The sequence below is a fragment of the Rattus norvegicus genome, chromosome 1 (assembly GCF_036323735.1).
Source record: "Rattus norvegicus strain BN/NHsdMcwi chromosome 1, GRCr8, whole genome shotgun sequence".
NCBI lineage: Eukaryota > Metazoa > Chordata > Mammalia > Rodentia > Muridae > Rattus > Rattus norvegicus.
In genome coordinates, this window is record NC_086019.1 from 196185986 (window position 1) to 196212100 (window position 26115).

At 47.2% G+C, this 26115-nt stretch overlaps 1 protein-coding gene across 2 annotated transcripts in view; it reads left to right on the forward strand.

Moving 5' to 3' along the window:
* The first annotated feature begins 10152 nt into the window (after positions 1-10152).
* Gpr26 (G protein-coupled receptor 26) overlaps positions 10153-26115 on the forward strand; it is a 39437-nt gene continuing 23474 nt past the window's right edge. Inside the window, exons 1-2 of one of the 2 annotated variants that reach the window (XM_039092262.2) lie at positions 10153-11911; positions 18207-18320. In XM_039092262.2, the coding sequence (XP_038948190.1) occupies positions 11244-11911; positions 18207-18320 (782 nt within the window). In that variant the 5' untranslated portion in view covers positions 10153-11243. 2 annotated transcript variants of the gene reach the window in all.

Below are 26115 nucleotides of genomic sequence, written 5' to 3' on the forward strand. Positions count from 1 at the left end.
CTGAAGGAAAATTTCACACAATTGTTTCTATGGACACAGCAACTGGACTTGAGGAAGTCAACACCCATTCATCATGCCCCACCCCCTTGAATAATAGAAATTAACCTTAAAATAAGATCAACCTTAGCTTGATGAGTGTTGTTAGGACAGCTACAAATTACCTACAGCCAGACATTGTAATCCATGCTGAGGGACCAAATGCTGCCAAACATCAGCACTCCCATATCAATAGAACTCCCAAGTCAATAGAACTCCCATGTCAATAGAACTCCCATATCAATAGAACTCCCATATCAATAGAACTCCCATATCAATATAACTGGTGACTCTCCCTGTCTTTTTCTGTCTCTCTCTGTCTTTCTGTCTCTATCTATTGATCTATCTATCCATCCATCCATCCACTTCTATCTATCTATCTATCTATCTATCTATCTATCTATCTATCTATCCATCCATCCATCTATCTCCCTTCTTTCTTTTTCCATGTAGCCCAGGCTGGCCTAAAACTTGCTAAATAGACAAGGAAGACCTTGGTCTCTTGATCCCCCTACCTCCACCTCCCAAGTGCTGGATCACAAGTACACATCCCCAAACCTGGCAAATCACTCTTTCCTAGTGTGATGAAAAACAGGTTACAATGAATACTACGGTGTATAAAGAACGAAATCCAACCGTTTCTCTGAAAATGGGAGCAAAATGGAAATCTCTCCACTGTCATGTGATGTGCATGTGATTTGGCACAAGAAGCCATGGCCAGCGGCATGACCAAGGAAGCAAAACTATTGTTTTGGTTGAATTCATAGACAGCAGGATTATGTATACACAAAAACTGAAAAATTCATGAAAACATCCTACACTCAGTCACATGTGGCTTCCGTGAAGGCCCCACCTCCTTCCCCAATGCATACCAGCTGTATTTGTGTTCTCTGGCAGTGAACAAATCAAGAACTAATTTACAAGACAATGGCACAAATGCTAGCATTAAAGCATAAAATGTGCAGAGATTAAAAAGGAAACACAAGACAGAAAATGAGTGTTGCTGAAAAGGAGGTCGAGGAACACTAACAGACAAAATTCCCTGTTCAGAGACTGGAGGACTCGATGTCTTAAAAACATCTCAAATTAATCTATGGATAAATGTTATCCAGTTAAAATTCTAGGATATATGTATACATGTCCAAGAAATTTGTAAAATATATAGGAAAATTGAAAGAATGATGAAATGGAAACTTCATATCATGACATTGGTTTTTAGAAGTCTTAAGAAAGATTATTGAATTGACTTTTATGATGTACTGTGAAGGAAAATAACCGAGTCCATAGACTGATGTCAAGATGCACCAAGGAATGGAATAAAACAAAAGATAGAGCAAGTGGTAAGTACTCGGGGGTTTATCAAAGCTCCTAAAGCACCTTAATGTAGGGAGCAAAGTAGGCTCAACCCAAGCTGCTTGATAACAATATCAAATTAAAGCAATAAACCACCCTCACACCTCATACCACACAGAAGGACTAATTTGAGTGAGTCCTTTGCCCAGGTATAAAAGTTAAAGACACCAAGTTTCTAGAAGAAAACAAACTGTTTTCAGCTTGTAATGGTTTGGGAAAATGTTTCGGAGAACTCATAGAGCAGTAATCATAAAAATCTGATACTCTCGACTTCATGAATATTAATAAGTTGAGCTCATGAATATTAAAACTTTTGAATTTATGAATATTAAACACCTCCTCATCAAAACATACCATTATGAAAAGAGACAAAGGGAATAAGTAGGTAAGAGCACTGGCTGCTCTTGCAGAGGACCCAGGTCCAGTTCTCAGCACTACTCACATGGTGGCTCACAACCATTCATAATTCCAGTTCTAGGTGATCTGAAATCCTCTTCTGACCTCTGTGGGCACCAAGCATACATATACATACATACATACATACATACATACATACATACATACATACACACATACATACATACTTACATACATACAGGCAAAACACTCACACAATGGAATAAAATAAGTTTAAAACCTTTGTTTTAAAGGAATAGAAGACTGGCAAGATGGCTCAGTGGATAAAGGCAATTGCTGCATATACACAGCAGTCTGAGTTCAACACTGGAATCCATGTAAAGAAAGAGAGAATTGAATCTAGCCTCTCTATATATGCCTTGGCATGTATGCCCCACCAATCATGTGCATGCACATTTGTACACACACATGTACACACACAATCATAATTATTTAAAATAACTTTTAAAAGTAGACAATCTACAAGTTAAAAAGTATTTAGAGCTCATTTATCTAATAAATGTTTGGAATATAAATATATCTTAAAACTCTTAAAATTCAGTAGGAAAAAAGACAGTCTGGTTTACTATAGGTTGCATGGTAAAATTGCGTTGACACTTTTAAAATTGGCATTTTTTTAAAATTGAAAATGTTCTTTAATACATTATATCCTGATTGTGTTTTCTGCTTCCCCACTCACCCAAATCCACATCTTTTCTTTCTCTCATTGGGATAAAACAGGCATCTAAAGTAATAATAATGATAATAATAATAATAATAATAATAATAATTGGATAAAAACAAACAGAAGAAAAATAACAACAACGAAAACCTCAAGAAGCACATGCAGACCCAGAGATGTACACATTCTCACATAAAAACACAAAACCAGCAACCATACTATATAAGCAAAGGGTCTGTAAGGTGTGTAGGAAAAGGAAGGATGACAAAGCAATATGAGACAACGAACCCCCAAAATGCCCTTCTGTTGACCCTCTGTGCTGGGTACAGGCCTGGTCTTAAGAGTGGTTTGTATACCTAGTGAGACTCCATTGGAGAAAACTAGTTTTTCATCTGTGAGCAGTTATCAACTGGAGATAGCTTCCGTGTTAGGGATGGGCACGTGTGTCCATTTCTCCTCTCAGTACTGTGACTCTATCCGGCCCATGCCTTGTGCAGGTCTGTGCAGCTGCCACAGTCTCTATGAGTTCATATGTGCCCTGGACCTGCTGTGTTTAGAAGGCCTTGTTTCCTTGGTGTCCTCCATCCCCTCTGGATCTTACACTCCTTCTGCCTCCTCTTCCACAGGTTTCCCTGAGCCCTGGGGGAGGGAATTGTTGGAGAGTACTACAAGGTCGGCCGCTCTGCACACTGTCTGGCTGTGGGTCTCTGGGTTAGTCCCCATCTTACTGCAGAAGGAAGCTTCTCTAGCGATGGCTGAATGAGACACATCTATAAATGCAGCAGAATGTTGGTAAGAGTCGTTTTATTGCTGTGTTCTTTTAGTACAAGAGAGTATTTGGTTTTCCACCGGGTCTGCAGCCTATCTAGCCTCACGTCCTCGGTCACCTGAGCAGTGTCAGGTTCCATCTCATGGAATGGACATAAATTCAATCATTTATTGGTTGGTTACTCTCACAAGCTATGTGCCCTATCCTATGCTCTAATGCTGCTTGCAGGCAGGTTACCATTGCAGGTATGGGGTTTGTAGCCGACTTGGTATTTATCTTTCTCCTTCAAAGCAAGCAGAGTATCTTATAATATGGTGAACACTAGTCAGTAGGGGCTGAAGGCTGTAGGTAGGCACCAGCTCGACTGCTTTAAATCTACCACAAGAATGTCCATAGTAGCTTTTAGTCGGGATATTTACAAATTGGATCTGTGCAGGATATTATGTCAACCTGACACAAGTTAGAGTTATCTGAAAGGAGGGAACCTCAGTGGAGAAAATGCCTCCATAAGATCCAGTCGTATGGCATTTTCTTAATTAGTAGTTGATGGGGGAGGGCTCCGGGCTTGTGCTCCTGGATTCTATAGGAAAGCAGGCTGAGCAAGCCAGTAAGCAGCATCCCTCCACGCCCTCAGCATCAGCTCCTGCTCCCAGGTTCAGCTCTGTTTGAGTTCCTGTCCTGATTTCCTTCGATGACGAATAATTCTATAGAAGTGTAAGCCAAGTAAACCCTTTCCTCCTCGATTTGATTTTGGTCATGGTGTTTCATCACATGTAATAGTAAGCCGAAAACAGGATGTGACACAGATATCTTTCGAGATGATATTGGCTAAAACCCCATAGGTGTGTTCAGACAATAAGCAACAGAAGGAAGTGAACTTGCAAAGGATGCAGCAGGAGAGAGACACCTAAAATATATTACGCTGTGTAAAAGAAACATAATTAGCAGAACTCATGGCGTATAGTTCTGTTCAAGTAGAAAATTAACATATGATGAGTAAAGAATTGGGCGGTGGGCAGCTGGAGTGGATTGTCATGTGTTGGCTGTAAAGGGGCATAAAGGGCCTCTCTGGGGGGATAAGAATACTGACTCAGTAAATGTGTAGCTGACGTGAATGCTGGGCTTATCAAATTCATCAGATGTTGTACCCAGGACTTACCGTTTCATTACGTAAATGGAAACTTGATGAAGAAAACTCCATAATCTGCATAAGGGGAAATGCTTCTGATCTAAGAGCCACAGCATACAGAATAGGGGGATTTGATGGCCACTGCACTGACAGGTGAAGAGTGGGGACAAGAATTATGGGGTATAGAGGGAAGGCATGTCAACGCCAACCCATGAGGACACACATTTTGTGGCTCCGCCAAGTACCAAATCTTTCATCTGGCTGAGTGAGTGGGTCACTGATGTTAACAGTGTGTGAGTAAGGGACCGGGATCAGGAGAGCCCCAGTGGGCACAGCGTACTGGGTTTGTTTCTGGTTTTCCTTTTTCTTTTCTTGCCTTTTTTCCCTTCCCAAATAGAGGTTACAGGGTGTCAAAGTCACCATCATTCTTCCCCAGATTTCCAGAACAGCTGAGACCACAGGCACACCCCCCTGCATCAAGCAACATCCCTCTCACTCAGCATGGGCAAATAATTTGTTTTCCCTTTGAAGTTGCTCTCGGTATTCATGCAAATTAAGAACTATTTTTCTTACTTTCTAAATCTTGCTAAGCCTCTCAAAGAGTTGAGTCATTTAGAAAAAGACTCATGGCTGCCTTGGTTTCCCTGATCCCAAACCAGTTCCACAAGAATCCATGTCATTGGCTGGTTTGACTTCTCCCACACATACCTCCTGGAACACGCAAGCACACACGTTAGCTCTGCCTCCAGTGGACCTGCTGGCAGGCTTAGTCCTTGCATGTGCACATTGAACAGGGTCTAAAATGCATAGACCCTTCCCTGAGCTTGCTGAGGGCCAAGAGCTGAGCTCAGAGATTGTTCCCACTAGCTCACACTTGCAGAAAAGTGAATTCTCCCCCACATGTCCACCCACACGGCCCTCAAAAGCTAAAGTGGTACATGGGTTTCAGTTGCCACTGAGCAGAAGGGACTTAATTTCTACCATATGGGGAAAGAAGGTCTTTGGGGGCCTGTTTCTGGCCTTCTTTCCTCCTCTCTCCTCATCCATGCTCCTTGTGTGGCATTTTTAAACAACTTAAATTCACGGGTGAGACCACCTTGTCCACTTACCTCATTTCCAAGATAGTGAGAGAGTGAGGAGTTGTCCAAAGGTATATGGTCAAATAGGTTCAGGGACAAGACTACAATCCTGATACCCTTGGCTTCCAGAACAAAATTTTGCCAGCAACATGATGCTTCCAGACCAAGTTCACTCTTTATTGACAAGTGCTAGACAATGACATTAATGACTCTGCTCTGCTTTCCCTGACCTAGGGTGGGAACAAGTCAAGAAAAATTTTGGATGGCCACCAATAAAGGCGAGGAGGACCGTTCCTTCATTTATTCACTGGAAACATACACAAAATGCTGCAGATTCCATAAGCAGCCCCAAGAAGACAGAAGAGACATTTCAAGTCTGGTCATACATTGCACTGGTTGGGGCCCAAACTCCCTTCCCCAACTAGCTCTGGTCTTTGTGTATAGTTCCCAGCTTCTCTGAACCTCTGTTACCTCATCTGTCTGTAGCAGAAGCACCTCATATATACTGCAAAGATTAAATAAGATAAATCAAGTGTAGTGTCTGGATCCTGAAAAGACTCAGATAAATACTGCCTTGCATTCTGAATCCCATCAGACAGCACAGTCTTGCTTCTTTTTGTATATTACCAGACAAAGCTATTGGACAGTGGGATTTCTCTCCCCTCTTCCTGAGTTTATCATTTCACATAGCTGGTTTGTGTACTCTGGGGCCATCACAAAGACTTACAAATAGCAAAGGTTCATGACCCATGAGTGATCCAGTGCTCCTTTTTGATAATGAGCAAATGAGTCTGGTATGCTGATGCATGCTTATGATTCCAACATTAAGGAGGTAGAAGCAGAAGGGTCAGAAGTTCAAGGTCACCCTTAGCTGTACAGCAAGTTTGAGGCCAGCCTGGGCTAATTGAGATATTGTCCCAAAAGGCCACATGTTGTTGTTGTTGTTGTTGTTGTTGTTGTTGTTGTTGTTGTTGTTGAACTGAAACAGAGACTCTTTGGCCAGTTGAAAAAACAGAACGTGCAGTTGGTTTTGTTTACTCAGCATGAAGGATGACCAGAGTGTGTACAAACAGCCTTCTTGGAGAGAGCCCACCAGTCTTACATGTTAGTTGTAATAGGAAGAGTACTAGACATTGAGCTAGACCTTGGTCAGTATTTCAGGAGCTAGTCTGCCACTCTGACCCATAGATCTTTCTGCAAAGAGTTAACGACCTCTATAAGGTCTCAATGCCCTAATTTTGGTGATGAGACCATATCTGGTTATCCTCTAGGATACCCCAGCACTACTGTGACCACTTTAAATGCCAGTTGAGTAAATCTTTTAAAATGGAAAATAGTTGTTAGGCCCAGGTCTGAGGTTGATAGGCTGACTGGATACTCCAAGCTATGGAAGCCATCATTTCAATAGGCCTTATATTTTTGTGACTTCCATGGGGCTGGTACCTCTGTGTCTCCCATCTTCCTGAAGGTCTACTTTCTGCTACGGAGTCCCAATTCTTGAGGCTTTCTAGGTTCAGATCCATAGACATTTCCCAAGATACTTCTTTTCCTATGGAGTGTTCAGAATCTTAGCCCTCTCTCTTTAATTTATACAAAGCCAGAACCTCTGATCCTCACCCAAATAACCACCAAAGCTCCATATGCAACACTGGTGCCATTCTGGTTCTTGTTTAATTTATAAAATTTCATCACTCTCTAAGTGGAGGAGACCACAACTGTCAGTGACCTGTTAGTGTGTGTGTGTGTGTGTGTGTGTGTGTGTGTGTGTGTGTGTGTGTGTGTTATATCATGTTCATGGTATAGAGAGCAGTGCAGCAGGAAAAAATGTGGGGATTTATACCTACTAGATGTGGATCTCTAACCAATTCAACTTGATTTTGTCAACTAATGTGACTGAAAGTGACCTTGAGCAAATCGTTTACCTGCTCTGAAAGTATTTTTTCATGTGTCAGAATTCATACACTGGAGACTTCCTGCAAGGATTGACAAAGCATTCCTCTGCCCTGTGGAGTCCTGTTGTTGCGTTTCCCTAGGGGGCACAGTTACAGCATTCTATGAGTCATGTTAACACTGCCATCAACATTCCATCACTGCTGACTTCCCTCTGGCTTGAAAGAGTATGCTCTGAAGAGTCACCATGTGATTCTCTGGCAGACATACTCAGGCCCTTGCAGCCCCTGGCTGAGTGGGCTGGATTCTCAGATTCTCTTCTGGAGAATTAGCATAGGCTAGTATCAAGTCCCAGATAACCGCATTATGAGTGTGTAAGGCTATGCTAAACTTAAACTCTGGAGCCTGACCTGGCTAAAGCCAACAAGGCTGGGGACCTGGTTGCTATGGAGATCAGCCTTCGAACAATCCCACGGGGAGCAGGAAATTTTGTTTAAATAAGCAGAAGAAAATGAGCTTTGGTTCCTCTGCAAACTGAGTTATAATATTCTGAATTTCTATTCTGGCATTTTAACCTTTCAATGTTGCCCTTAGGAATTCAGAGAACAAATGATCTTCAATATGCTGTGTGTGTGAGGTGAGGTGGCTAGGAGCAGGGAGGGAGGGAGGGAGACACACACACACACACACACACACACACACACAGAGAGAGAGAGAGAGAGAGAGAGAGAGAGACAGAGAGAGAGAGACAGAGAGACAGAGAGACTGAGAGACAGAGACAGAAAGACTGAGAGAGAGGGACATAAGGAGAGAGAGAGAGCAAGAGAGAGAGAGAGAGAAAGAGAGAGAGAGAGAGAGAGAGAGAGAGAGAGAGAGAGAGAGAGAAAGAGAGAACTGAAATATTGATTTCTTACTGTTGGCCTAGTTACCTGGTTATCAACATCATTTGATACTGAGAAGTCGCAGCTCTTTCTAGTTATAGAACAAAGGCATCTCACTAAAAAGGTGACAGAGGAGCTCTGGAGCTCACAATAAAAGTCAGCCTTCAGAGCTGGGCATGCTGGCTTCATCTCTCAGCAATTCTGTCGCTTAATGTCTCTGTCTGTACTCTGCTGTCTTTATCTCTGAAATACCAGCTGTAGTTAACTCTTTCTCTTGTCATTCTTGCAAGAATTAAATCAGATGTGATGTTTGGACAGGTTTTGACAACTTGTATGCTACAAATATATTGGTTAATATTTTGTAGTCTGTCCTTCCTACAAACACTGGTGGTCCTTTTGAGAGGCCAGAGCACCAGGCCACTGTTGGAGGATATGACCGGGGCATGATTAGGCACTATCTATCTAGCCTGACCACTTCTGATTATCATTTGTAGAGCTAGTAAAGGAGGCAAATCTCAGACTCTCTGACTTTGAAACTGTGGGAGCAGGTGACCCCAGGGATCTGAACTTAGCCAGCACATAAAGTGATTCTGTAGAACACTAAAGTGTAAGAGAATCAAGGATCTACTGGTGTGTCCCAGAACATACTGGTTTACTCCAAAAGCAGTCCCTAAACACCTGTCTCATCCCTGGGAGAGGCTTGTCAAAGTAGGTCTGTGGAAGCAGGGAGACACACAGGTGAACAGCCCACGTTGTTGTCTCAACCAAGCAGGAGATGAAGGTGCACAGCCAACCTGAATTCTGTAGGCCACATGAGGAAGCCAAGGGCTGAGAAGGTTGCAGTATTCTGCTTGCATTTTTATTCCCTGAGAGGCAAAACCACTTCCACACAGTATCAACACAGCTCTGAAAAACAGATATAAGGAAGCCGAGACTCAGGGAAGATGGGTGCTTTGTGAGGTCAGTGAGTGGTGTGCTGGTAAATGCTATGAGACTATGGTCTCAGATTCGGGGTGGGGTGGGTGGGGCTGAGCTGTGGCATTTGCTTGTTTCTGTGGTATAAATGCCCCTAGAGTGTCAGGTTTCAATTATCAACATGCTGCCTCTTAAGGGAGGTTGCAGAAGAGCTCCCAGGCACCCTTGTAAGCTGGTAAGAAGTGGCCCCAGCCCCAGGCACTCTGCTGTGTATAGTTGTCATCCATTGCAGTGATGGTTAATGAGCATCTGTCAAGGTGCACAGAAGAGAGTCCATTGTTCTCCCTGACTTTCTGGTACTTTATATTAGCCCCCTTCATACTTGAATCTATGTGAGGGAAGATAGGGTGATGGGTGAGACAAAATAGTTCCCTTAGGGAAACTGTATATAATTGGCTTCTTTCAAACTGAGGTCTAGGTTTGAGCAATCATCACTGACCATCTCACCAGGTTCCGAGATATGGCATAGGTAGTCACTGGAGGAGGTAGCATCCCACAGAAAGGCAAGAGACTGAGGAAGCCCTGAAAGCTGTCACCTGTTTGTCCACCAAGCACCTTTGAAACTACAGAGTCTGGACTAGGGACAGAAGAGACACAGTCCCCACATGCTTGCCTGAGGAAAGTCTGAGACCATTTATGTCCCAAGCTCTCATGATCTGGATCAAATAGATCCACCAACATCCTCCCGTTCTCTGAACAGCTCGTCCACATGCCTAATAAGCTTACAGTCCCAGTCTCACCCAGAATGGGCAGGACAGCAGCTGGCACAGGACATCATGAGTGTCCAGCACCAGCCACACCAGGGCTACTTCTGATGAGTAAGGGCAGATATAGTGTGCTCTTGACTGATAGCATGCCCGAGGGATGTCCCAGTGAGCCTCAAGTGACCTCCTATCAGGTCTGAGAATGTAGCTGAGTGACAAGAGAGTGAAAAAAATGAAGCTCCGAGGACTCGGTGTCCAGCAGTACAGCAACTCTCTGCAGACAGATGGGAGGAGATCTCAGGAGATACCTGGTCCTAATGCAAGATAGAACTGTGAATTCCATCCCGGCTCAGCAGAAGCCTAGCCAAGCTCCCCGGTTCATCTTAGACAGCAGCAGCAACCCTAGATGCTGGGCAGCTGTGGTGGTGCAGGTAGGCTTGGTCAAGGTCTGGTCAGCTAGGCAGGGACAAGGAGCACTGAGACACGAGGGTGCCCAGGCATTCTCTTTCTTTAGATTTCTTGACTCAGCCTGTCTCCAGCTCATGTAGGGGAGGACAGAAAGGAAGGGAAGGAGGAGGGGAGCAACTGGGAGCCAGCCATTCTGCAAGGGAGCCGGGAGGGCTCCTTCCCTCCAAGGGTGTGTGTGTGTGTGTGTGTGTGTGTGTGTGTGAGAGAGAGAGAGAGAGAGAGAGAGAGAGAGAGAGAGAGAGAGAATCGGTGGGATTTCCTCCTCAGAAGCAGTCAGTTTCCTAAGAGAAAGAAGAGAGAAAGGAGAAAGAAAGGGAGGAGAAAATTGGAGGTGGGAGAGACAGAAGGGGGAGGGGGCAGAAAGTGAGAGCACACTGGAGATTGAGCACAGAGGCAGAGAGAGGGAGACAGAGAGAAAGCCACAGAGCAGGAGGGTGTGCAGAGCAGAGCCAGAGCTTAGAGGGACCCAGTGAGGGCGGGTGCAGGCAGAGGCAAAACCAGGGACCGCAGGCGCCTGCGACCCTGGATTCCAGGGCACTACAGGAGTTCAGAGGAGAACCGGGATACTGGCCAAGAGGTGGCGCGGGGCTAGGGGTGAGCACTCGCCCAGGTGCTCGCCGGTGAGGTGACCCCAGACTCCGAGTGTTTCGTGCCCGGGTGCTCGCCTGGGAGGTGGCGCGGGGTTCCGGGTGGCTGCGTGCCTAGGCGCTGGCCCAGGGGCTGGCGCAGGGTTCTGGGTTGCTGGATACCCTCTCCGTAGCCATGGCGACAGGGTCCAGGGGTCGCTGGGCTGCCGCGTCGCCGAGGGGCTGAGTCGGCAGCGGGCTGCGCCATGGCGGCGCGGGGTTGCGGGCCCTGAGCGCCAGCAGCGGGCGCGCACCATGAACTCGTGGGACGCGGGCCTGGCGGGGCTGCTGGTGGGCACAATCGGCGTGTCGCTGCTGTCCAACGGGCTGGTGCTGCTCTGCCTCCTGCACAGCGCTGACATCCGCCGCCAGGCGCCGGCGCTCTTCACTCTCAACCTCACGTGTGGCAACCTGCTGTGTACCGTGGTCAACATGCCACTAACACTGGCCGGCGTCGTGGCACAACGGCAGCCGGCCGGGGACCGCCTGTGCCGCCTGGCCGCCTTCCTCGACACCTTTCTGGCCGCCAACTCCATGCTCAGTATGGCCGCGCTCAGCATCGACCGCTGGGTGGCTGTGGTCTTCCCGCTGAGCTACCGTGCCAAGATGCGCCTCCGAGATGCCGCCTTCATGGTGGCCTACACGTGGCTGCACGCGCTCACCTTCCCGGCCACCGCGCTCGCCCTGTCCTGGCTCGGCTTCCACCAGCTGTATGCCTCGTGCACGCTGTGCAGCCGGCGGCCCGACGAGCGCCTGCGCTTTGCTGTCTTCACCAGCGCCTTCCATGCGCTTAGCTTCCTGCTCTCCTTCATCGTGCTCTGCTTCACGTACCTCAAGGTGCTCAAGGTGGCCCGTTTCCACTGCAAGCGCATCGACGTGATCACCATGCAGACGCTCGTGCTGTTAGTGGACATCCATCCCAGGTGAGCGGCCTCACCCAGGGCTCTGGGCACTGAGTATTGGGTTGGGAAGGTCCCAGCATCCAGGGTAGAGTTTGAGGAGGTCTCCGTTCTGCATCAACTGCATTAAGCATGGGTGGAAAGGCGGCTGTTGTCTAAATGAGTGCGTAGAGCTTCACTTTCTGAAACATGAGACTGAAACCCTAGCCAGAACTTCGTATCCTTATACTCATCCTGAGCAGTGAACTCTGTTCACTGCAAAACTTGAAAAAGGTTTGGATCTGAGAGGGGATCTAGAGGCTTGGAAAACCCTTAAGAACTCTTCAGATGGTGGGTGTTATTCCTCTGGGTCTTTGCCATCCTGGGTGTGGTACCACCTGAATCTCCTCTCCCTGTATGTGTGCTTGAGTCCTCATCAAACACAGCACCTTCTCCCAGTGATGGACTCTGAGGTCCCGGGTTCTTCCTGCCAACCTAGAAGGCTCCGTCTATTGTTTTCTAGACTTGGTGCTTTAAGGTCCTTTCAAGAATTTGTATCTCGGGCTCCTGAAACCAAGCCTGCCTACTCACTTCTAGTCTCTTGACTTGCTAGTTCTTGGGAGAAGAAGGGGGGAGGCAATTGGAAGAATCGGCTAGGAACCTCCGTGGTCCTTAATGTTCCTTAGGGAGAGGAGGAGGAAACTGTCAATCAGGCTGTCCTGAGCTCACCTCATCCTTCCTCTTGAGACCAGGACATCAAGTGGGAGGTTGCCTCTGTGGCCTCTGCCAATCTATATACATTAAAAGCAGGCTCACTCTCTGTTGCCTGGAACTCTAGACAAGGGCTTAGGAGTCCACTTGACACAGAAGACACAGCACAAGAGGAGTACTAGTGATGGAAGATTAGGCTTCTGTGTGTGAGCAGAGCCCCAGGATGCAGGGAGCCTTGGGGGACAGAGTGTAGACTCCAATGTATGTTCATTCTCCAAGGCACAGTGGACAGACTGAGCAAAGGCCTTTGTGAGGTTTCCCTGCCTTGAGCAATGTCGCTATGCTGAATGTCACTCTACCTGTATATCAGAAGGGCATGGCTGAGTGTCTACTGCTGCCCCTGAGTGCTCATTCCAGATGACGGGCTGGTCCAGTCTTCCCCAAATGACATCTTCCCCACAGAGGCTTAAACCAAATGTGCTTATATCAGCTCTCTCAGCCACGGCCTTTGCAGTTTACTCATTTCAGGAGTCTGAAGCCACACTTGCAGAAACATTCTTGTCCGTCACCCTTTACTTTAGAAAGGGCTGTCTCTGGGGCTGGGGCTGTGGTTGAAGCTGGAGCTGGAGCTTGGGCTGGGGCTGGGGTTGGGGCTGTTTGTGAAGATGCATGGAAATGTTAACTCTTGCAGACTCGAACGAGCCCTAGAAAGCCCACTCAGGCCTCGCCTCCCAGTGGAGGGAAAGAGAAACTGAGCCAGGAGAGGAGCCCATTGTATTTAGAGCAATGTGAAGTCGGACCCCAGCTCTCCATCTGTGTCTGCCAGAGAGGAGGATAGAGTCCACTTTGCATTCTATCTAGGAACAAGGACTTCCTCTGCTCCTGCCAGTCTCTCTGACTTCAGGTCAGAACTATAGTGAGTTATTTAGGGGTCTCATAAGCAGGGACAGATACTGAGCAGGAATCCAGGTCTTTGTCAGCTCTGCAGAGAACCTTGACTCTAGGTGGCAGGCTGTTAGGAGGAGTCCCTGCTTCTAGGCTCTCCGCCCCCACCTCAGGAAGCTCCATTAGGTCACAGAGCCATGGACTCCTTGGTGAGCACAAACTGTCCTTCTCAGAGGTCTTAAGCAGGAGTGGAGGGAGGGGGCATGGACTCCACAGAACAGGATAGCCAGTCCACAGGGGATTCCATGACACCTGATCTTCTGGCTGCCACTTTGGTGGTACTGGTGAGAAGACATGATCCTATCTCTGAGGGCTGCAGTGGAGTCCTACCCCGCCTCAGTTCTGGATATCCTTTGGTGCCAAGAAACTGTTAGGCTATGTCATCTGTGAGTGTTAGTCCCAGGACAGTAGTCTCTGGACAGTCAGAGCAGCGAGTAGAGTCTTAGCTCACTGGAAGTCATCCCAACTACCACACTTACCTCAGGACTTAGCTGAAAGAGATGTGGTTTGTGTTGCCTGCACTCTGGGTACCATTTGTTAGGGTGGCAGAGGTTGCTGAGTTCCCTACAGGCTGAGTAGCAGCAAACTTTACCCCTTCATTACAATCGACCCCTAAACAGCAGGGGCGTTCTAAATCTGAGATCCAGAGTGGCATCTTTCATTTCTGTTGTTTTAAGGTTTCCCAAGTCACTTCCTTTAGGAGGCAGGTGGCACTTTGCCTGGTCCACATCCAACTCTCAACCCACCCAGTGAAGCCAAAGCTCTGGGTAAGGTCTAGTTGCAACCTGTGGCTTGCAACCTCTTTGGGAGGGGGGGGTCTAACAATTCTTTCACAGAAGTCATCTAAGACCATCAGAAAACACAGATATTTACATTTTGATTCATGACAGTAGCAAAATTACCATTATGAAGTGGTAACAAAAATAATTGGTTGGTGGTGGTCACCACAATACGAGGAACTGTATTAAAGGGTCACAGCATTTGAAAAGTTGAGAACCACTGCTCCAGTTAGACCTCTTCTGAAGCTTCCAGGGACAGCCAAGCAGATCAGGCTCAGTGGCCAAGCTGTAGTGCCTTCTCTTTCCAGCCCAGCCCAGAATCACTATCTCAGGCAGATGGCTTCCCCGAGATAAGCTGTTGCTGACAGTCTCTCTTCCAAGCTGAATGGGAACTTCCTCCCAGTGTTATGGGGTTCTCTCTCTACCATCTCCACTTCCTGTGAAACACGGCCACAGGGATTGGCTGAGGGCTGGCTCTGCCTCTGCCGGATGTCAGAGGTTGGCTAAGGGGGCAGAATCCCACTGCGCCCTTGGCTTTACAGAGACAGAAGTTGCTCCAGAAACAGACACCCTTGATGAGCCCTAAAATGTAGCTCACACCCAAGTCTGTCCGTGAGATTTATAGATGGAGAAACCAGGCAGATAGAGTCTCACAAACTGTCTGTGTATGTGCTTAGAAGTTCTAAATTTAGCTTACGGACTGTTATGTGAAATGCATGCTAATCCCCCTGTCTTGGTAGATCTACCTCCTAAAAGTGGGGCTCAAATTTGGGGTTTTAGGCTCCTTGGAGGCTAGTCTGATCTGACCAAGTGTCTGCTTTACTTTTCCATCCCTGAATCCACACAGCACCGCAAGTGCCTTCCTTGGGCCATGTGCACAGTGCAAGTCACACAGTCATGTTCCACGGACATGTGATGCTCCCGGGACCTTCAGATGGGCACATCTACCCTACAGCTTACCTTTGGGCATGGCACCAGGGGTCTGCATGAATTTTGGAAGCAGAATCAAGGCACTTGGACAAGGCTTCTTTGCTCTAGTCTAGAATGAATGGTGTAACTCCAGCTCTAATGTACAGGGTCCCGAGCAGGGACTGCTCTTGTTAGCTCTAAGAGGGGAATTGCTAGTGTGTGCATCCTAACTGCAAACTCAGGGCTCTTTCTCATCACCTGCCATCTCGCCTCATGTCTTAAAAGCAAGAAAACCAACATGGACCAGCAGGTGAGGGTTCCAAGTATGGGTTGAGGAAGGACAGTAGTCATCTCAGATCACTGACGACTCAGAGCCACCTCTCTGCACCATAGGCTCTGAGTCCAAGGACTCCAAGTTGCCACCACCAGACCAGGGGTGTCAGTAGGGTTAAGGGGGAAGACTTCAGAGTCTGTGGGCAGACAACTTGAGATGAGACTTGGTTCTGTATGTTCTTGGGCATGTCCTAAACTGTCCCCAGTATCCTTGTCTGAGAATAAGCATGATAGCAGCTCGCGGGGCAGCAAGGTTTCCAGGAAGTTGGCATCGATGGCAAAGCTATGGTGAGGGAAACGACAGCAAGTGGTTCTGTGATCCTATCATTTTGAGAGCTCAGTCTCGCACCTGACTAAGGGATAAGGATGCTAAGCTGATGCTCATGCTGCTTCCCTGAGCATGGAGTCTCCTGACCTTACTCACCTTCTGTGGTCACTGCACCCAGGAAACAGCAGAGTCCGGGCAGGGATGGCAGAGCTGGCTTCATTCAGGGAAGGAGTGCCATGCTCCTAACCGGAAGCACTAGGTTTGCGGCCAGTGCCCCTGTGTTTGAAATTCTATTGGTATCTGACTTTCATGCCAGGCAGGTCCTTCATTCTTTTAAGCCTCAGTTTCCCCATCCCTATGCTTGGATAGGCATATTGCTGCAGAGTCTACGGTCTGTTCCAGCAGGGACATGACCGCGGGGCAGAGTGCCCTCGGCAGATACTCATCACATTAGAATCTGGTGCCCCTGTGAGCCTCGAGTGGTTGCATGGTGCTAGTCCACAGCACCCCTGGCACAGTCTCTAAGCACAGCTGCCTCTCACCAGTAGACACAGCATGGGACAAGAAGGACTTTTAAAGACCTAGGAAACTCCAGTGGCTTGGTGGTGCTCAGATTTGAATCTGGAAGTCTAACTCTGACTCTTCACACGTAACCACCAGGCTATTAGCCAAGAAGCAAAGTCCAAAGAAGAGATTGTTGCAAAGTACCTTCCCCTTGAACTGTCCTCAAGGAAATAACACAGCAGATTTCTGAAGATCTGCGCAGTCTGAGGGAGTTACAGTCTCATCCTTTCCTTCCTTCCGTCATTCAAGGGTCTGTCTCTCAGAAGTCCCCCAGAGTTGTCCAGGCTTTGGCAAGGAAGGACCACAATCTCTCAACAGAACCCTGACTTCTTGGGAAGCATAAGGAAGTTCCCCATCTCTCAGTGCCCCTCTATCCAGTGAGTTTCATCTTCAAGTCAAATGGATGTAATTCAGAGCTGTCTTTACTCACTTGTCCCCCTCTTCACAGAGTACCTCATCACCCATCTAAAACAGAGAAGATATCTTAGTTCCTTTTCCCATTGCTATGGTAAAATACTCTGATAAGAGCACGTTGAGGGAGGAAACTTCTTCCCCTTCACAGGTCAAGGGACGGCCCATCACGGCAGGGCAGTCGAGGCAGCAGGGGCTTGAGGCAGCTGCTCTCATCACACGTACAACCAGGAAGCAGACAGTACTAAATGCCAGTGTTCAGCTCCCTTCTCCCATTCCATACAGCCCAGGATCCCAGCTCAGGAACTGCACGTGCCCACAACTAAGATGGGTCTTTCTGTATCGATGAATGTAACCGGATACTCTCCAGTAGGTAAGCAGAGGCCCATCTCCCAGGTGATTCTAGATTTTTGTCAAGTTGACAATTAGCACAGACTAGCAAAGTAGGCTAGCCCCACAGGAAATAGCCGCTGAAGGTCTGAGGATGGCAAAGGTCAGAATAAAAGACAACATGCAGATTGCACCTTCAGGATCATGCAGGGGAATCAGTGATTGATATCAGCGGTAATGAGTTCCTGTCTGTTTGTACTCACTGTGTAATACCAATACTAATTGTATTATACTATCTAAATTTATAATACTCACTGTGTTATTCATCCCTACACTGGATACATTTTACAGAAAGTGTGTGTGTGTGTGTGTGTGTGTGTGAGAGAGAGAGAGAGAGAGAGAGAGAGAGAGAGAGAGAGAGAGAGAGAGAGAGAGAGATGGCTGGTTTTAAATGTTAACTTGCCACAGCCTGGAATTACCTGGGAGGAGCCTTTCATCTGAGGGATGATTTAGACCAGGTAGACCCGTGGCATGTCTGCAGGGGAGTGTCTCGATTCTTCATTGACATAAGGGTGGTACCATTCCCTAGCACAGGGTTCTGAACAGGAGGCATGGAAAGCTAGTAGCATAAGCAAGCGGGCAGCGTGGTTTTGTTTGCTTCTCTCTTCTCTAGATTGTAGATGTTATGTGACTGGCTGCTTGAATTCCTGCCTTCCGCCAAACAATAGGCTGCAGCATGGAGTGTGAACCGGAAAAGCCCTTTCCCTCTCCTGTGCTGCTTTTGGTCAGGATGTCTTAGCACAGAAACGGAAAGGAGACTGGAACACTATACATTATGCATTTAATTCTTTAGCATTATGTTGAGTTGTCTATAAGAAAGCACAACATGAAACTGTGGTATATGATACTACACTATGATAACGATCTTGACAATGACACACAGATTGCCCAGGGGCACAAGCTTGGGGCCTCAGGTCTCTGGCTTCATAGCCACATGCCTCAAAGCCATGGCTCATGTTGACGAGTAGCACCTCCCTGTGCCTTGGCCAGGCCACAGCATGAGTTACCTTCTCCTCTCTGCCCTGCACAGTGTGAGGGAACGATGTCTGGAGGAACAGAAGCGGAGGCGGCAGCGTGCCACCAAGAAGATCAGCACCTTCATAGGGACCTTCCTCGTGTGCTTTGCACCCTATGTGATTACCAGGTAAGCTGACCTGAGGGTGGGGGCAGGGCTTGGAGCACCAGGGTGGAACCCTTCTGGGCCACATGTCTTTCCTGAAAGCATGGAAGAAGGAGCCTAGACACTTTGTAGGCTTCTCTCCAGCCTCTGACTCTCCCTTATTACTAATTAGCATTTTAATTATGTGTATGTGTATGGGTATTATACATACCGAGTGCAGGTGTCTGTAGAGGCCAGCAAAGGATTCTGGGTCTCCTGGAGCTGGAATTGCAAGCAGTTGTGAGCGGCTAACATGGGTGCTGGGAACTAAACTCAGATCCTCTTCAATAGCAGTCTGAGCACCTTGTAGCCACTGAGCAATCTCTTTAGCTCCTTAATTAGCATTTTGATTACAGGCAGTCACGAGTGCCCTGGACAATTCATGTATACAACAGGTACTAACCAAGTCGGGGAAGTCAACATGCCCAGCTCCTTTAACAACACTAACAATTTTGATCAGCTCATAATGACTGCACACGCCTGTGAAGCCCTGTGTGAAATTATACTACACTACACTACACACACACACACACACACACACACACACATACACATACACACACACACACACACACACACACACACACACACACACACACACACACACACAAAACAGGTGCTGGTAAAATTACTCAATTGTTTCAGTCTCCTTGCTATGATCCTGTCTTTGGAGCCTCCAAGCTCCTCTCTGTTCACTCTTTCTAACATAAGTAACTAGTCGCTGTGGAATGCAGCCCCTGCCAGAGTAGAATTTCTCCAGCCTGTTTTAAAGCCCATTACACACCTGCCTTCTGTTACTCCCTTTCTTTTGTCCCAGCTTCTGGGAGTCACTCTGTACATCCTGCTGGGCTTTTTAGGGTGTGTGCTGTGGGAGAGCAGGTGGCACATGTCTGAGTTATTCTGTTATGCCTTCTTGTTCTATCCTCTTTGTCCAAATGATAGTCCGTTGTGTATCTATTCCACATTTTCTTTGTGTCCATTGTGGCCCCAAGGTTGGTTTCGCTATGAACAGTGCTGAAGTAAATACAGTCATACAGGTATCATATATATACCCAGAGGTGGACCGGCTATTTCAAATGGTGGGTTTATTGGGTTTGGGGGAGAACCTCCATATTACTCTCCATAGGCCTTGGATTCTTATGTGTTAAACTCAGTACCCCACAGCAGAAAGGTTCTTCACTCAATCTCCAGATAATTTCATCCCAACTTGTCACCCCACATGTATACTCCAGGAGATGCTGACAGGAAGAAACGGAGAGAAGGCAGAGGGGAGTGTAGCACAGTACAGGGTGCCACTGCCCACTGTGTGCTGGGTAGCCAGCTCCCCCCGCAACAGTTTATTTGAGGATACTTTCCACCTGAACAAAAGCAGATATTGCTCTCTGTGCCCTGCCATGCAGGCCACCTCTCCTGTGGCTGAACTGTTGGGCCAATGACTGTGAGGTTTTCCGTCTTCCTGGAGGACCAAGAGCTAGGCAGGGCTGCCAGTTACTGGAACCGGGGACCAGTATTCCTCAGACCAGCCTAGACCAGCCTGCTCCAGCTGTGACTGTTCCCCATGCCAATTTCAGTCAGAGAAGGAAGAAAGAAAAGGACTACCTCCCCTCCCACCTCTCTCTCCCAAGATGCTTTGTGGACTGGTTGGGGGAAATTCTCCAGCTTTGTATCCCAAGTATGATCTGCAAAGTTGGAGCTCACAAAGGACAAGGTTCCTATTAGGAGGTGGAGTGGGAGCTTTGATTGAGTCTGGGAAATGGTTTCCTCTGTGTATGAATGTGTCAGGGCTAAGGGAGAAAGAAAGGGAGAGAGACGAAGAGAACATAGCTAGTACCAGTGCGGAAGTGCATATGGCCGTTCCCTTCACTGTCACCCAGTCTCCTCTTCCCTATGAGGGTGAGCTAACTGTGACTACCCTCTCTCTTCTCCCCACTTGTCCTTACACAGAGCCCAGCCTGGTTGCTAATTTCAGTCCTGGCTGCCAATTCTTTCTTCTGGCCAAGAGATAGCCCTTTGCCCACAGGACCCACAGGAACACAGACAATGCATACGGGAGCCTTGCTCACCTCTCTCCCCTCTCCCCTTCCTTGGACAGCCCAAGTACAGTGCCATCCCAATGCCTTCCATGGTATTCCTTGGTGTTTCCTTGTGGGAAGCCAGACTCAGCCTATTCCTCTCTTTGGACACAGGACTTGGAGCTATGTGTGTGTGTGTGTGTGTGTGTGTGTGTGTGTGTGTGTGTGTGTGTCCCTGGATGGTCCAAACACAGGACAGGACAGATTCATCATTTGTTTTTCTTCTGCATCTGTTCACTGGACCTCAGCACTATTGCTGCTGTGTTATATATGGATGACTCTTGGGAGAGAGGCTACCCTATGCATTGTATGATGTATCATGGGCTCCTTGGTCTAACCAACTAGGTACCAGGAACACCTCTATTCTTCCCCAACGTCCCCAGTTTGATAACCATGTCTCCAGATATTTCCAAGTGTTCCCTTGGGACCAGAGTCACTTTGATTGAGAAATTGTGGCCTAGACTCATATTGCAACCAGGAAGCCAAGTGTACCTTAGATCAGGACTCTGCATGAGATATTACAGCCACAGAGAGAGGGGCCTCCCTAAGGCCAAACTTAGCTGTACCTTTCTGCTATGCAACTCTGGGACAGAGCACTCACCTCTCTGGGCCTCCAGAAGACAGTGTGGTATCCTGGGGTTAAAAGATGTGGAACAAAGAAGTATGCGACACAGGCATGCCTGTGTGGATTCTTGGCCAGCATCCCCCCTACCCATGATACCAGAGACTGAAGGAGATCTAGACAGTCACAGAAAATGGGTGGGAAAGAAAGTATACAGAGACCATTCCTAGACCTCAGAGAAAGGGGAGGTTGTTGAGTAAGTTAACTAGAACCCTCAGGGAATAAGTAACATGACCCCCCCCCACTTTATATTTTCTCTCTCTCTCTCTCTCTGTCTCTCTGTCTCTGTCTCTGTCTCTGTCTCTGTCTCTCTCTCTCTCTCTCTCTCTCTTTCTCTCTGTCATTCCCTACCCCCACCCCCATTATAGCCTATTTCCTTTTAATAGTGCCCAGGCAAAATAATGTTTCAGTCAAACTGCTAGCAGATTCATAGCTCAATACATTACATCCAAATGGATGGAGTTAATGTGATTGAGTTTAAAAAATATTCATAAAACTGTGCATCATGCATGAGAATAAGCAGCATTTTCAAGGGGAGAAAGGCCTTGCCCACTCTGGTATAAATGTGGATCATCAGGAGATACCAGCCCACTGCATCACCTCCTCAATACAGAACCTAGATGTGGGGAAAACACCCCCATCACCTCTTCCCAGCACCTTCTTCGTGTATATGCTACCCCAAGCTAAGGTCTCAAGAGGCTCACATCACATCAGTGTGATGGGAATCACATTGTCACACATGTCTCCAGCATCTTCCCTGTGCAGACTATAACGGTTCCCCTGAAGATTAAGGATGAATTGAAGAGAGCCCCAGGAGTCTCCTGGTAGGAATTCTGGCCCTACAAAGAGAGCTTGAAGTCAAGACAAAGCCATTGCATCGGGTAGGCCCAGAACCCAGGACTCTGAGGTAGGGTGGGGCGTCCTGGCTAGGTCTCATGGGCAAAGACTGTGAATTGGGTATGGCCAGGTAGGGCTGAAGAAAAGTGATAATTGAAGCAGAAGAGAGAGAGAGAGAGAGAGAGAGAGAGAGAGAGAGAGAGAGAGAGAGAGAGAGAGGAGGGAGGGAGGGAGAGAGAGAGAGAAAGAGAGAGAGAGAGAGAGAGAGAGAGAGAATGAAAGCATGAAGGGGGTCTAGAGTGGTGTGCTCTAGTATGAGAGCCACCAGACATGGGTGGCTGTTGTTGAGCACTTGAAATGTGACCTTTCCAAATTGAGATGCACCTACTTCAGGTTTATGACTTCCAATATTTAGCATGATCAAAAAATAATACAATCAATACTTCTAACAATTCCCTAGTGGGACAATAAGTTAAATAGACAAATTCATCTGCTGTGTGCATGTGTGGGTATGTGTGTGTGCCTGTGTGTGTGTATGTGCAATGTGTGTGTATGTGTATATGTGTGTGTGTGCATGTGTGGGTATGTATGTGTGCCTGTGTGTGTATGTGCATATGTGTTTGTATGTGTATATGTGTGTGTGTGCATGTGTGGGTATGTGTGTGTGCCTGTGTGTGTGTATGTGCATATGTGTGTGTATGTGTATATGTGTGTGTGCATGTGTGTATATGTGTGTGTGCGTGCGTGCATGTGTGTATATGTGTGTGTGCGTGTGTGCGTGCATGTGTGTATGTGTATGTGTGTGTGTGTGTGCATGTGTGTGTGTTTGTGTGTGTACACATGTGGAGGCCAGGCCTTAGGTGTTGCTCAGGCTCTGTCACCTTTGTTTTCCTGTGGGATCTCTTACAGAGCCCTGACATATCTCTGTTTCACAGTCAAGTTCCTCCTCTGAGCTCTGGGTTAGGTAGTCTGTTCCTGAAGTGACCAGGCAGGGCCTTCAGGGCCACTGAAGATTTCTACCCACAGGCTCTTGGGAAATACTTTCTGAATTAATGTTCGTATGTCTTCAAGCGATTGTAAGCCTATCGTCTGTGCAGCAATCTAGACTTACAAATAATTACAGCCGTCATAAATCATCAGGATCAGGTTTGGAGGCATTTGCGGATCTGATGGCCCCATTATTGTCGCTTTCCAGAGTAATGGAATGATGGAGAGGGGAATGGGGTTAATGTGCAGGTGGCTCCTGACTGTTAACCCTCTATTAATAAATGACTCTTCTGTGGCTAATGTCTCATGAAAGCTTAAAGCATCCACTTAGAGCTCACAGGTCTTCGCATATGCAGATCGAGTCTCCAGAAGCCTTGGGGATAATCAGGCTGTTTCCCCAAGCAATCTTCTGTGACTCAGATAGTATTTTATGCACACTGTGGGTTTGTGTCTGTGTCTGTATGTCTATGTGTGTGTGTATGTGTCTATGCCTCTGTGTGTGTGTGTGTGTCTGTGTGTGTGGGTGTGTCTGTACCTCTGTGTGTGTGTGTGTGTGTGTGTGTGTGTGTGTATGTGTCTGTGCCTCTGTGCCTCTCTGTGGGTGTGTCTTTGTGTGTGTGTGTCTGTCTGTACCTCTGTGTGTGGGTGTGTGTCTGTACCTCTGTGTGTGTGTGTGTCTGTACCTCTGTGTGTGTGTGTGTGTCTGTCTGTCTGTCTCTCTGTGTGGTGTGTTACAAGGAGAGACACACAAAGAAAGGGCAAAGACGAGAGGAGCAGTATGGGCAGAGGAAGTATGAAGAGAAGGCTCTAATGGGCTACTGTAAATTCGGTATTTGAAGGCAAAGGTATCAGGTGCAGAGTGGAACTGGAAACAGTGCAGGAGACTGCGAGGCAGCCTAACATCAGAAAGCACGAGGTCTCTGGTACTCAAAGCCTAGAGTTTAACTTATGCCTCTTCTACATTTGGACCATGTGACTAACAGAGAATTGCCTTGGTTTCTTCCCCATGTGTTAGGGAGGATGATACAAGGATGGGGAGCTGAGGTGCTGTTGGTGAAGCAGTGAGAGGCTGAGCCCCAGGGTACTGAGCTAGTGTTGAGCAGCTCTGCAACTCTTACCACGAGCCTCTCTCCTTGGGGACTCTCACTGGGGGCAGGTCAGGATATTAGTTCCTCCAGGATTCACAAAATTCCTCAGAATTCAAACAAGTGTTTCTCCTCCTCTCCTCTCCCCCTCCCCTTCCTCATCCACCTCCTTTCGTTCCTTCTCCTCCTTCTCAAAGGACCATGGTGGCTCAGGCTGCTGGTTAGCATGAAAATCCCCTATAGGTAAGGGCAAAGGTGGGCTGCTTCCTGTCTTGTCAGCCCTTTTCTGTGGCAGCCACTTCACATGGCTTCCAGCAAGCAGCATCAGTGGCAGTCTGTATCAAAAGAGGGCCACAGTTCAGAGAAGTCTACTATACATAGAGACATGGGCAAGCACACAGAATTCAGGGGTGCAGTCTGTGACCCTGGTTCTCTGTGTCTACCTTCCTGAATTCAACAAGGTCTGAATCTTGAAGCACTTTATACTTCTCAACAAACATATATGCACATAGACAAGATAGATATATTTACACAACACACACATGGTACATATGCATGCAGTTGTACATGACCTACATATAACACTCGTGGGCATACACATACATAACAGATACACTCACATGGCAAACATGCATACACATGTAGAAATGTATATACAATGTATATATGCACACAACACAAAGCACACATGCATATATATACATATGACCCACATATGCCCATATACAAAATACATATATACACATTTACATACTATAAATTCATTTGGCACACATGGACATACATGCATAGCATACACATACCCCATGTGCACATATCCATACATCCACATGACACAATGTACACACATGCACATAACAAATGCATGCATATATAGATAAATATACACATATACATACATATACACAACACATGGCACACATGCATGCACAGCACTCAAGCATATACATTCATATGATACATGGGTACACACAACACACACATGTGCACAACATATACATGCACACTCATGCACACAACCTGAGTGCATAAATCACATGCACACATACACACAACACATGTACACAGATACAAACACAGATGCAGGTCAGGTGACTACTCAGACTTCTATAAATGGTTCCACTGCCTTCCTCAGGATGGCCTGTAGTGTCTCATCCCCTCATGCATGCTGCTATACCCTGGCTTGATGACTGGTGTGGGCTCTCCTGAGGGGATAAGATTGGAAATAGGAGGGTGAGCAGGACTGGTCTCCATGTGTTTTGAGCATACAAGCATAAGTGTCACTATGACTGGAGCCTTAGGGCAAGTAGAGGTTTTTCTAGCTCACATCCCAAGAAGTGCATAGAAAACCTCTTGTGCTTAGTGAAAGGTGAGGACACAGGGCAGGAGATGTGCTTTGTGGGACGAGCTTGTTTGTTGGGGAGTAGGGAGGGCCATGCGACTCCAGAGGTGCCAAAGCTGTGGAAGTTCCAGAGTTACCTTGGCTTATATTGGGTCTGGGGACAGGGTGGGGATCTGGTTCCATTGCAGTGTTGTTACAGCCAGGGACCCCAGAGCACCAGAGCAGCTGAACAGCCCCTGCATATCCCTGTGGAGTTCTTTTGGAGTATATTGGAGTACTAAGGCTATGTACCACACTGAGCAGTATAAACAGCAAGAAGGTATCCTAGCATCTCCTTAGCCAGGATTTTGTGGAGCCAAATCTGGACTATGTTCATTTGAAGTTCATCTTTGTATGGGCCCTGCCAAGGCCAGACCTGATTTTGAAAGCAGAACTTGTCACAGGTTTTTTTGGGGGGGGGGTGCAGACAAGAGACAAAGGTTTAGCATAGCAAATCATGACCTCACAGAAAGGGCCTCTTGGGGCAGAAAGGGGTCTGAAAGCTCATCTTGTCACCCTACAATGCCAAGATTCATGTCCTAGCATGACCTTTACCCAGACTTAGAGGGGAGAGACTTGTACTTCTCTGGCAGGAGACCCTGGCCTGCTGCTCTACCACTCTGGGCTTCAATGATCTCATGTGTAAGGTGGGAATGAGACACATTCTGAGGGATCATTGTGAGATGAAAGAGTGTACAGAGTGAGGCCCTGGTCCAAAGGAAACACAAATGGGAAAATATTGGAGGGGGTTCAAACATCAAATAGAATCTTTGGGAAGAAAATGCCATAATTTTGT